At 51.8% G+C, this 11998-nt stretch overlaps 1 protein-coding gene and 1 long non-coding RNA gene across 2 annotated transcripts in view; one reads left to right on the top strand and one right to left on the bottom strand.

Annotated features, from left to right (window-relative positions):
* The window catches only part of prrt4b (proline rich transmembrane protein 4b), a 24125-nt gene that overhangs the window by 7113 nt on the left and 5014 nt on the right, over nucleotides 1–11998 (top strand). Inside the window, exons 2-3 of the mRNA XM_060038700.1 lie at nucleotides 298–1299; nucleotides 7766–7912. Coding sequence (XP_059894683.1) covers nucleotides 408–1299; nucleotides 7766–7912 — 1039 coding nt within the window. The 5' untranslated portion in view covers nucleotides 298–407. The remainder of the gene's footprint in view (nucleotides 1–297; nucleotides 1300–7765; nucleotides 7913–11998) is intronic.
* On the bottom strand, nucleotides 3385–7768 carry LOC132447763 (uncharacterized). Its single transcript, XR_009523199.1, has 2 exons — nucleotides 4257–7768; nucleotides 3385–4189 (listed from the first exon to the last, which is right to left on the bottom strand). It is a non-coding gene; the product is annotated as an uncharacterized LOC132447763 (long non-coding RNA).

Raw genomic sequence — 11998 nt, 5'->3', positions numbered from 1 at the left:
CAACAAAGACAAACGTCAACCGGCAAACTGACACAAAAACAGCCTTCCTGCAATAGTGGAAAGTGACTGGCGCGATTAATAATACAACGGGCGATCAATAAATAATACAACGGTGCATCATTTGTGATTAGTTCTGATGCCTTGACGGTTCGGCCTCGTTTGTAACCCAGCCTTCTCGTAAAACGTGAAACACGAAACGTCAGTGTTGCAGTGGGGCCCCCCGCCCCCGCCGCGTGGTCCCGCAGCGCAGAGCCAGAGAGAAGTGTGTCAACCCGCTCTCCTGTCCCTCTCTTCTAGGTCACCCTCCGCAGGCAGCTCGGCCAGGCGGCCGCCGGGGTCCGCGGGAATGAGGAGCAGCATGTGATCAGAGAGCCCCGCCCCTTCGCCCCCCCCCACCTGACGGCAGGATGCTTCTGCTCCAGCGCGCCGTGGCGCTGTACCTCCCGTGGTGTCTCCTGCTCGCGTCCCCCCGCCGGGCCACGGCCGACGAGGAGGCTCGCTGGGGAACGGCGGTGACCGAGAAGAAGCCCACCGAGAAGCCCGGCTCCTCCTGGTGGCCAAAATTTTCCGTCCCGGGCATCTCCTCGCTCCCGGGCATCCCCTCGCTCCCGGGCATCCCCTCCTACCTCGACCCCCGAACCCTGATTGGCGGGGGTCCGAAAGCCGAGGACAATTCGGCCGCCACCAGCCAGCGGCCCCCGGCGTCGACCCCCACGGCCCCGGGCCCCGTGGGGCCCTCGGCGTCCACGCAGCGCCGGACCACGGCGCGGAGCGACAGCGACGGCGGCGGCGTCTCGGCCTCCGACGCGCCCGGCGGCGGCGGCGGCGGCGGCGTCTCGGCCTCCGACGCGCCCGGCGGCGGCGGCGGCTCGGCCGGGAGCACGCCGCTCTCCGCCGGTCCCGGGCGGACGGGCGCCCCCCCCGCGGACCCCGCGAGCGCACGTGACCCCCGCCGCCCCGAAGACCCCCCGGCCACGACCGAACCCCCCGGGCCCCCGGCGACGGCCTCGTCCGCCGTCGCCACGGAGACGGATCCGAGCGCCGGTGTGACCCCCGATGCCCCCGACACCGTACAGGGGGGGTCCCTGACCCCGCCTCCCACGCCGGGGACCGCGCCGCTGACGACGTCAAAGACGCCGAGCGGGGGGTCGGCTGGGGCGGGGGGGGGAGGGGGGGGAGGGGGGGGAGGGGCCGTCTGTCCGTCCGGGGCGCCCCCCAGCGCTGCCACGGAGGAGAGGTCCACGGCGGGGTCTAGCCCCCCCTCCGGGGGCCGGGAGGTCGCCTCCCCGGTGCCAGGAGGTAAGCGGGCGTCTATCTACGCCTCTGTCTCCCATTGGCTCCTTCTCTCCGTCGCGTGGCTGTGCCTCCTTTTGTCCCCTGTGTAGAGGCGTCGTGCTGCATGTCTGGAGCGTGTCTGGAGGCACGAGAGAAAGAGGCGGGGGGGGGGAGGGTGCAAAATCCTGCTTCTCCAGAGTCCGTTTTTGCGCAAACTGGGATGTAAACAAAGACTGTGCTGGGACGCAGGCAGGTCCTGAGCCTCGTCAACACACCACCTCCAGGCTGCGTCTCGATTAGCCTGATCAACGGAGGCTGTCTGCACACCATGATGATGAGTCGTAGCAAATCGATTTTGTTGTCAATCGTTACATGCTCGACCCTGGAGCGATATTGTTTATTATAATTCTAACATCACCACAGCCGCACAAATGTCAATCAACAAAGTCACTGGCACTAACTAACCACTTAGCAGTTCTTGTATTATTGTCTGAACACATTCAGCTCTGCCCGGATATAAAAGGTGAATTGAACACTTTAATAGAAGATAAATAAGGTTCCATATTTCAAAGCAGACGACGTGGTGGGCTCGGGGTTCCAGCCGACCAGAACAGCCGCCCACAGCGGGTCGGCTTCTTAAAGTCGTCTTCGTCCGACACTGGGGGACCACCTCCAGTCCTGCCTCCAACCATCCCCCTCCCCAACCAACCCCCACCGCGGCGTTGCCGGCGTCTGGCATCAGTATGCTAAGAGAGTCAGCGGAGGGAAGCCCCTGCCCCTTACACTACAGACCCATCCATCAGCCAAAGGTCAAAGGTCCAAACACACAATAAGGAAGTCGATGATTGCCAACTAGGCTTTTTTTTTCCGGGGACGCACCAACGATCTTAGAGCAGTAGTAGACGGCGAATATCAATACATGCAGAACAGTCCACTGGGCTTCGATTATTTTAATTCACATTACATTACGGATTCATGTTTATTCTAACTTTGAGGAAAATAAGTACGACGACAATACTAACATTAAGTATGGTCCTCTGTTATCCGTCCTGTACGTAAACCTCACCGTATCCATTTATACAAATGGCTCACCTCAGTGCCTCTAGTGTGAATCAAATGACTTCCCAAACGTCAAAACTCTACGCCAACGTTAGGTCCAATCCCAGTGCGTCACCAGTGATCCCAGTGTGACACCAGTGGTCCCGGTGGGGTTACCTCGTCTGTGTGTCACGTGCCATCGTATTATGTCCGTTGGGATGCGGGGGGGGGGGGGGGGGGATGGGGAGGAATGTGTGTGTGTGTGTGTGTGTGTATGGGGTCCCACACACCCCATAGACACCGTATTATGTCTGATGGGGTGCAGGGGGGGGAGGGGGAGGTGTGTGTATGTCTATGGGGTCCCCCCGGTGTGCAGAACCAAAGCTATGTCTGCTGTCCACGGAGGTCCTGATTCAGTATGCAGAGCGTCACCTCAGAGAAACCTTCCCCCCACCACCGGCCTTCTCTAGGGACCGCCGCGGGCGCCAGCCATAGACGGCGAAACATGCTCCTCCACATTCAGTCCCACCCACCCCCCTCCCTCTCCCTCCCTCTCTCTCTCTCTCTCTCTCTCTCTCTCTCTCTCTCTCACTCTCTCTTCTTCCCCCTTCCTCTTATCTTCTCCCTCTTCCTCCGCGACTCCATTATCTGTGGAAGCAGCGACAACCCTGATGATGGGTTCTGTCCCTGCAGACAATAGAGAGGTCGCTCTCTTGTTGGGACGGGGGGTGAACAACAGCCCTGGGAAGATATGGGCCGTTTTTTCTTCCCGACGCGCTTTTAATTTGTGGCCGAGAGAACAGGCGTTCCGCCTGTTCTCTCGGCCACAAATTAAAAGCACGTCGGGAAGAAAACTAACCCTGAATGTGCCGTTCACCTCCGCTGCTTTAAAGATGACCTCGCTGTGTGCGAGACTCGCGGCGGCGTGGTCGACGAACGGCCCCAGACGCAGTGGTTATAGGCTTTCAGGCAACAAGGAAGTACCAGGAACGGTTCCGCGTTAATAAACGTGATCGCATCATTAGGAATAAGTCGGTGTTGCGTTTGCCTTTAGAGTTTTTGACCGCTTCAACACGGTTTAGGGGACTTGAGGATGAGGTCATGTGCGGGACTTATTCGTGCTGTGAAACTGCCCTTCAGCGGGCTGCTGGACCACAGAGCAACTGCTAATGGGCGTCATTAGCCTTGCCGCTCTTGGAACATGGATTTCCACATTGAGTTCCCCCGCCCAGCGAGCGTTTAGAACCAAGATGGCGCCCATTTTCCCACACCCTTGTTGTAGAATGCCTTTGTATTGGTGACTGCTAAGCGCTAATGCCAACAGCTAGGTCAGTTATGAGTAACAGAGCCAAAACACACAAGAGGGAGGGTTGATTGCGAACAAACCGGGGACTAGGGGTTGGGTGTGCGTGTTTGTCTGTCTGATGATGTTTGGCGGGTGGAAAATGAGGCTTGTTTCCAACCAGCCTTCCCCCCAACTCTTTCCATCTGTAGTGCCTTGATCCTGCACAGCATTCTGTAGTGCCTTTAAAGCTGTGTTGGATGCCATGGATACCTGCAGAGGCAGACGGCGGTGGGGCCAATGCATTCTGAACAGATTCATTGATTAGCGACGTGAATTCGCCCATTCAGCATGTGACACAAACACCTGATGCCCCTGGGTAACCGAGTAGCAATCTAAATTAAAGAACCAAGCGTAGCGTGAAGATCATCTCTCGCAGCGTAGCGAAATGTTGATTTCTCTCGCCGGAGCTAAGGCGGCTGAGGTCTTTGTAGCCAAATTTCCGATTTTGCATAACGACGTATTCACAGCTAATTCTCAAACCCGCTTCAGGAGGTCTTTGGAGCTAATTCTTAAGATCGCTTTGTTTTTTTTCTATGTATATATATTTTTTGGATTCACAAACTAGTGAAAATAGGTATTTGTAGCGAGGCAAATTCACAACCTAGTGATTGGAGGTAACCATTTCTATTTCTCAAACCCTGTGGCAGAGGTCTTTGTAGCTTATCGTAAACCCAGAGGCCAGAGGTTACATCACACAATAAGTGCTGTTTGTTTGAAAGATTGGAATTTCAATTTTCAGGAGTTGAGCACGGAACCAAGATACCGTCACATGACATCCTGGTCTTTGATTTCCATGGTTACCGTAATAAAGTCGGGGGCAGATTTAGGCGGCGGGGGGGGGGGGGGGGGTTGGCTCGGGAGTGCTTCAGAACAAGACTTGAGATTAGAACCAATACCCACGGGAACCATATGAGACAGTTATTAGACGATGCAACTCTATGCGAAATGAAGAAGAAATAAAATGTCTCTCTCGTGATGCAATTTTGTGCAAGGAAGGATTCTCAGCTTTGTAATTACAATGATCAGCCCTGATGAATCTGATGTAGCCCACTCCCGCTACAGCTACCAAGCCCCCAGAATGCACACACACACACACACACACACACACACAAGCGCACACACACACACACACGCACACACACACACACACACACACACACACACACAAACACACACACACACACCTACACACACAAGCGCACACACACACACACACACAAGCGCACACACACACATACACGCACACGCACACGCACACACAAACAGACTAAAATAAGAGCCAAAAACATTTGGGTTACATAAGACACTGTTGACAACGTGCAAATCTTTATCACTGAAGTCGCTGCTTCCGTATCTGAACCATTCCTTCGCATGGGGCTTTCTCACACTCCTACAGTCTGTGTGTGTGTGTGTGTGTGTGTGTGTGTGTGTGTGTGTGTGTGTGTGTGTGTGTGTGTGTGTGTGTGTGTGTGTGTGTGTGTGTGTGTGCGTGCATCTTGTGTTTCTATGTCCGGCAGTGTCTGTCTTTGTCAATACAAAGACAAAAATCTATACAAACGTCAATACAACAAAATCTAATCGTATTTTGTCCTGAGAACCCAAGAGGACATTACCTCTTGCGTCACAACCCACGCTTAGATCCGCCACATATTAACGCTGACCTTGTCTTTGTCTACATGGTTACACAATATGTATCCTTGCTTATTACTTGCTTTACATATCCTATATATATTCTGGGCGGAGACTGCTGCTGATGTATGGCATGGCACACTTTATTAATGTCACTGTTCCTCCATAAATAAATAAATAAAATATTAACAACCGGCCCCATTTTTCTGTCCAACATTTGGCTAATCGTTAACAGCAGTAATGTGCAGAAAAAAAACATAAATGTGTGTATGTCATTTGAACATATACGCTGTGATACCCACTTCACTGCTGCCAGACCTCCTGGCCCAACAACGGTCTCCCCTTCTCCTATGTGGCTTCATTACATTTGGAGAGCCGTACAACAGATAGAAACAGAGATAAAATGGTTGGCAGGGAGCACGGGATATTGTTGGCAGGCGGTGGTCATTACTATGTGGCCGACAATGACCACAGCAGAATGTTTTTCCACAACCTGGCAAATATATCTGCTTTCCTCAAGGGGAAATTTCCCGATGTGTGTGCGTGTGCGTGTGCGTGTGTGTGTGTGTGAGACTATTTCCTTCCCCTAGTATTGTCCCCGTCTCATTTGGTGCAGAGCATGCTAATTAAAACAGGCACCAAAGACAGACACACCCATAGTCTCTTTCTCTCGTGTTTCTCTCTCTCTCCTGCAGAACCAAACACACACACATGCTTTGAGTGCCTAGCTGTCCCTTGTTTAAGCTGTGTGTGTGTTTGTGTGTGTGTGTGTACAGTTCACTTTTTCCCCTCCTGTCAAACCTACCAGCATCCCGATTCCACTACCTGAACGCCTCGACCCCGATCCACTGAATGAATGAGACTGCTTCTCTTAAATGCGTGGCAGCTGCACATGCTGTCACAGAACGCGTTGCATTGATGTAGGCAGGTACAGTTTTGTTGTAGCTACCGAAACAAAATAGCGATGCAAGGTATTGCGTTCCATGCACACGGATGTGTGCTTCTGTGTTCATATAGAGTTCAATGCGACACAACTTTGCACATGCGTTTCTAGCGCATGTGCCCCCTGCCGTGTCAGTGAGCAGTGTCAGTGAGCGTGTGCGCATGTTCGCCTGCAGCACGACTCATTGTTCTTCTTCTGCCCTCTCGCTGAGCCAGGCCCCCCCTGCTGTGCAGAGGTCAACGCTGTATTAAAGTGACAGCGTTGTTCTCAGGAACACCGCCTGCTGCACCCACGTTGACTTTCACTTCTGAGTGCGTACGTGCCCCGGCATGGATGATGACCCAGTGACGGGGCCCGTGACCGGCGAGAGTTTGCTGACTCAATGACACTAAACTTGAAACTTCAGCGCGATGGTGAACTCCGTCTGTGCTCAAAGACTCAGCAAGACCTTGGCTTTGTTGAACTTTAACCGATGCAACACAATGCCATAAGGGTACATTAGTAAACCATTTAAAAACATGATTAAATGCAGTTATAAGCAGTAGCTAACACTTAACTAGCAATTAACAGCTAACGTATGTTTATTTAACTAATGGTCATAGTTTACTAAGGTATAATGTGAAAATGAATGTCTATATTATTTACTATTAGGCAAGCCTAACCTACGGGTTAGGCTTTACTTTCACCCCATGCTAGTACTATAAAATAATGCTTAATACTGCATTAACTAATTGTAATTAATGGGTTATTGATGTAAGCTTACTGTAAAGTGTAACCAGTACACAAATGTATCCTCTAAGTAACCGTGTTGAGCTGGATTGATCATCTCATCAGATCACCATCGACTTAACAGGTTTACTCTTCAAGATGAGTCACAGAGTCGTCTTCCTACATAAGTTCACAACGCAGCAATGTTTAACCCCAAAGGGATTCAGTACCATAGAGCCATTCACACATTCACAAGGTGATCCACCACAACAACGTGACTCTGGCTGCATCATCAGTCTCTTCCCCTTCTCTCCTCCTGGTATCTCTCCCTGCCGTCTGTGTTTGGAATTGGACCTCTTCTCAGAACGAGCGTTGTTCCATTAGTCTGAGAAACAGATTTTTATTTTGGAGCAATACAAATCCACACACAAGCCCCCCTCAGAGACACACATTCATACACATCCAGACACACACAGAAAAGAGAGCGCTAACCAATAACAAGAGTCAACGCACGGCCGTGCATCACAGTGCACGGTCACAGACTCCTGCACTATGGATGGATGACTAAAGTTAAGTGGATGCTAGGCCAATCCATCTGACAGAACTGGGTTGGGGAGATATCTTCTGTGGCAGCACGCAGTGGGAGCAGTCTCACTGGGAGCCCTTCAGGAACAACAACCCTTCGCCAACACTCGGGGGATTAGCCATACCGTAATCCATTCCGCTACAATACCAGGATTACATTTATTTTGAACAGTCTTTGCTGTAAAAATGTGATTCCACCTTGGGGAGCATTTGGTTGATTTGTTGTTGTTTTTGAACCCCAGAGACTCCCGGCAGCGAGGATACGAACGATGAGGAGGACGACGAGGAGTCCGTCGTAGCAGGGAACCGGACGAAGAGCACGAGCTCGGCGTCAGAGGTTTCCACGGCCGCGTTCCAACCGCCGCCGACGCCCGGGCGACTCACGACGGGTATGGGGGGAGAGGGGGGAGGGCGGCTGGGGGGGACATGCACCTGGAACGCGGTCATCCAGGGTCTCAACATTAAAGCTGCATAATGGCAGAGTCAGCGTTCGCGGCCGTTTCCCCCGCGTTGCAGAAAAACTGCCGAGAGACGCCGTCTTATTTTTCTTTCAAAGACTGAGGCTGGCCTTGTTAGTGTTTGAGAACCGTGAAATCCGTCAGTAGGCGAGAGGAAGAGGAGGCAGATACAGAGCAGGAGAGAGAGGAAGACTGGCGGAGCAATTCCTCTTCAACCTTTGCCTGAGGCGACCTAATTGCTTCCAAAGGGAGGAAGCAGCAAATAGGCCGTTTAAGAGCGAGTGGGCGAGATAAGGTCGTCCGGTCGGTTCTAGGCAGCACATCACCGTTGCTCTTCACAGGTACGGTGGGAGACTAACCACTCTGTGGCGTCACCGAATTAAAGGAGAGATTCGCCGGGAAAGACAAGATAAGGTCCTCTCACAACCCACTTCTCTCAGGCAGCAGATGTAACCTACATTACATCGCCGAGAATAGCAAGCTTGTCAACTGGATTTTGTAAAAATAGACGTGTTAAACGCGCTCCGTGCGGATGACGGAGTGACATCTTAGAAGGAAGGGGGGGGGGGGTGGGGGTGGGGGTGTGGCTGACCGGGTTCGGAGTCAAAGAGCAGAGAGGGTTAATGAGAGACGTACTCGCCTTTAATATTCTCGGCACAGGTGTGAACCGTGTCTTGAGGTGTTGGGGAAGAAGAGATGTCACAGGCTGCTCTTGCCAAATGGCTCTTGCTTTAAATAGCGTGAAGCAGCCTCAGGCACAGAAAAATCATCGCCACAGTATCACGCGCGTGACATACGAGTGGCATGTGTAAGAATGGCATGTGCATTGGCGGGTTGGCGACCGCGGCATCCTCTGCACGCAGCATTGCAGCGTGTCTTTGTGTGAATCGTGTGTGGTTGTTGGGGGCTCTGATTTGATGTCTGTAAATATCAAAAGGTATCACATAGCAAGAGGAGGCTGGTCAGAATGGTTCAACAGCAGCCTCGATAACGGAGGAAGAATACATGAGAGGGAGGTTTAGGACGGCAGTGTCTCGTCTCGACGTCACAGGCCTGTTTCAGACGGGCCACAGAAGCACCTCTACAGCCTGAGCTCTCCGGCCCACCGCAGCTTATCTCCTGGGCAATGGAGCAGCACGCCGTAATTGGATTAGATATTTCTTAGATTGGTTCTCCGCCGCGGTCTGCGTTATCAGACCCCCCAAAGCGTTTCCAGCGGAACGCCTTCTTTGACGAGGTGGGAAGAATTAAAGGATTAAGGAGTCTAATGGAGGGGGTTGATGTTATTAATGATCCAATCGGTGGGAGGGGAGACGGATCAATGGAAGGGAGGTGGTGGTGGTGGTGGTGGTGGTGGTGGAGGATGGTGGTGGTGGTGGTGGTGGAGGTGGTGGTGGTGGTGGAGGTGGATGTTGGTGGTGTCGGATGAAGGCGTGGAACTTCCCTAAAGACAATTTGAAGCGTGGTTCCATTCCAAAGCAACCCTTAACCTTTAAAAATAGTTTGAGGGCAGGACGTATTAGAACTGAATGGTTTAACCATTAGTTTAAGTGTTAGGCCCCGCCCATCAGGCCCGTAGAAGTCCTATACTGCTACCATGGTCATACATACCAAAATGATGATCATCTATCATGTTTTTATTGTAATGTAAGGTGATTTGATCATGGCATTGTTTTAAGTACTGCTATGGCTAAAAACAATATTGTATTCTTCCAAGCCAACCAAAGGGAATCAATTAAACATAATATCGCTGGCTCCAGAGCACAAACATCGTTGTCCCTATTACTTTCTCTGCTGAAGTGAATCAAATATAGTCTGTCGGTGCCAACTCCAAACTGCACCCCCTGCATTGAGGCTTCTACTGCTCCCGTCTCTGAGTCTCGCCTGCCATCATACCGTACTCTAGAGAGAGAGAGAAAACTCTTTCTCTTTAACCCCTCTTGTACACCTCGCATCAACAGCTACACCCCACACAGTCACTGAAGCTGCGAGAATGTCCAATGTTTACGACCAACGTATGCATAAGTCGAGTGTACATACGACCTTAAAACTGTACAACCCCGCCCAAACCAGCAGGGTTTTAAGAAGACAAGAACCTGCTGTTAAGTGCTCACTTTGTAATTGTTTCCACATGGTCCGGCTGACCGCTCACCCTCACCGTGACCCCCATCGGGGGTACGTCGCCCTCGCAGGCATGCGTCAGTCTCACCGGACATCACACGACGCCCCCGCCCGCCCGACGGCCTCGGTCAGGGCGATCGGAGACGCTTACCGAGTTCAGCGGCGAGGCGACAGACAATAGACGTTAGAGTCAGCTAGTGGCCATGCAGGTACGTTGGACGGAGAAACCTTTTTGGATCTTTGGGGAAACCATGACAACTCAATGGAAATGCATTCTAAGTGCTACCTGGGAGAGGAAATGGAAAGGCAGAACTAAAAATAAACTAGTTGTCATGGTTTCCAAAGATTCTAGGAGGTTTACCTGCCTAATGGCTGCTCGGTGAACAAGGTCTATGGGCGGTTTATCATCAATGGGCTTTGTCAGGAATTGGACCGTGCAACCCCAATCCCCCCAATGTTGCTAAAAGGCTGGGGCAGTGTAGGGTGCAGCATAGTGTAGCTTGGCATCCCTAGCGTGCTCTATGTTTATCCAACAGCTAGCACAAGCTAACTACCGTCCATTCTTTCTGCTATCAGGAAAATCCACATCCGGAAAAATCAGGAAAATCTGTTTTTTTTCTCCATTGGTCTATTGAAACAGGCCTCAGTAAGGCTGCGTGCTGGTCGATTCAAAGCAGAACAACCCCACCCCTGTCATTAATGATATTACATGCGGTAATGTTCTTATAGTGTAGCCTGGCATCCCTGCAACACGCCTGGGTCATGTGACTGAAGTGGGGCGTGGAAAAGTAACCTCTGGCATTCTGTTAATAGGTGCGTTTGTTTTACTCATGGGAGCGTCTCCTCTCTCTTAATGACTGTACAAGTGGGTCTGCTTTAATTATTTCACCCATAGCTAAAAATATGACGGCCCCGTTCGCGTGCGTTTTTAAGTGATGAGCAAAACCGCTTGAGCAGCAAACCCGTTTTCTCCATCGGAATGGCAGGACTACCTGTCCAGCTGTCAAAACAAACCAACGGAGCGCGCAAAGCCCCTTTCCTCCAAGTCCCAAAATAGCGTGCGCCCATCTGTTGGGGTTGTATCACCTAAAACAACACAGAACCGCAGGAGGGAACCGTTGGATGGCGCGTCGGAGAGCAGCGTGACGACGCAGCACGGGAGAAACCGCCGCGACACGATATCCCGTTTCTGCCGATAAAAGATTCATTACGCACGGTGTCGTTTCGTATGTCTGTCTATCGGCTGTATGGGGGCGACGCGCGTGACGCCAACAAAAAGGCCCTCGTGGCATTCATGCTTCCTCGAGCTTGACGTTTTCCACCGACGCTGCTGCTGCCGGTGACAGGAGATCTGGGGAGAATGGCGCAACGGCCAACCCAGTTGTCTGTGCTATGGCAGCACGTGAACTTGAATGAAACAGATTAATGATATGTTTGCTCACATGCTCGGAGAGTTTCAGTAGGTTCTTGGCGACATGTCTGAGTGTTGGTATACACAGGCATCGAGTTGGGAAATAGATTTGACGCACACACACACACACACACACACACACACACACACACACACACACACACACACACACACACACACACGAACAGACAGACACACACACACACACAATGGAGATACCACAGCGAAAGAACACAGATTACAGGACAGGAAGGGATTCAGATAAATGATAGATGGGGCAGGTGGAAAAATCGAATGGAACAAAAGCCAAACCTTTAAAGCGGAAAAACGTTAGAATAAAAGAATAACAAGCTCCACCTCTGGGAGGGCCACTTTGCGGTCATCAGTACAGGATCACCAACCACACTTTACACCTCTCAAATAACACAACGTGAGCCGGGACACTGACGCGTGAGAAACAACCAGAGAACATACACATCAACCTC

Source organism: Gadus macrocephalus, chromosome 19 (assembly GCF_031168955.1).
Source record: "Gadus macrocephalus chromosome 19, ASM3116895v1".
Lineage (NCBI taxonomy): Eukaryota > Metazoa > Chordata > Actinopteri > Gadiformes > Gadidae > Gadus > Gadus macrocephalus.
Note: the sequence above shows the minus strand (reverse complement) of the source record. Positions and strands in the feature narration are given on the sequence as shown.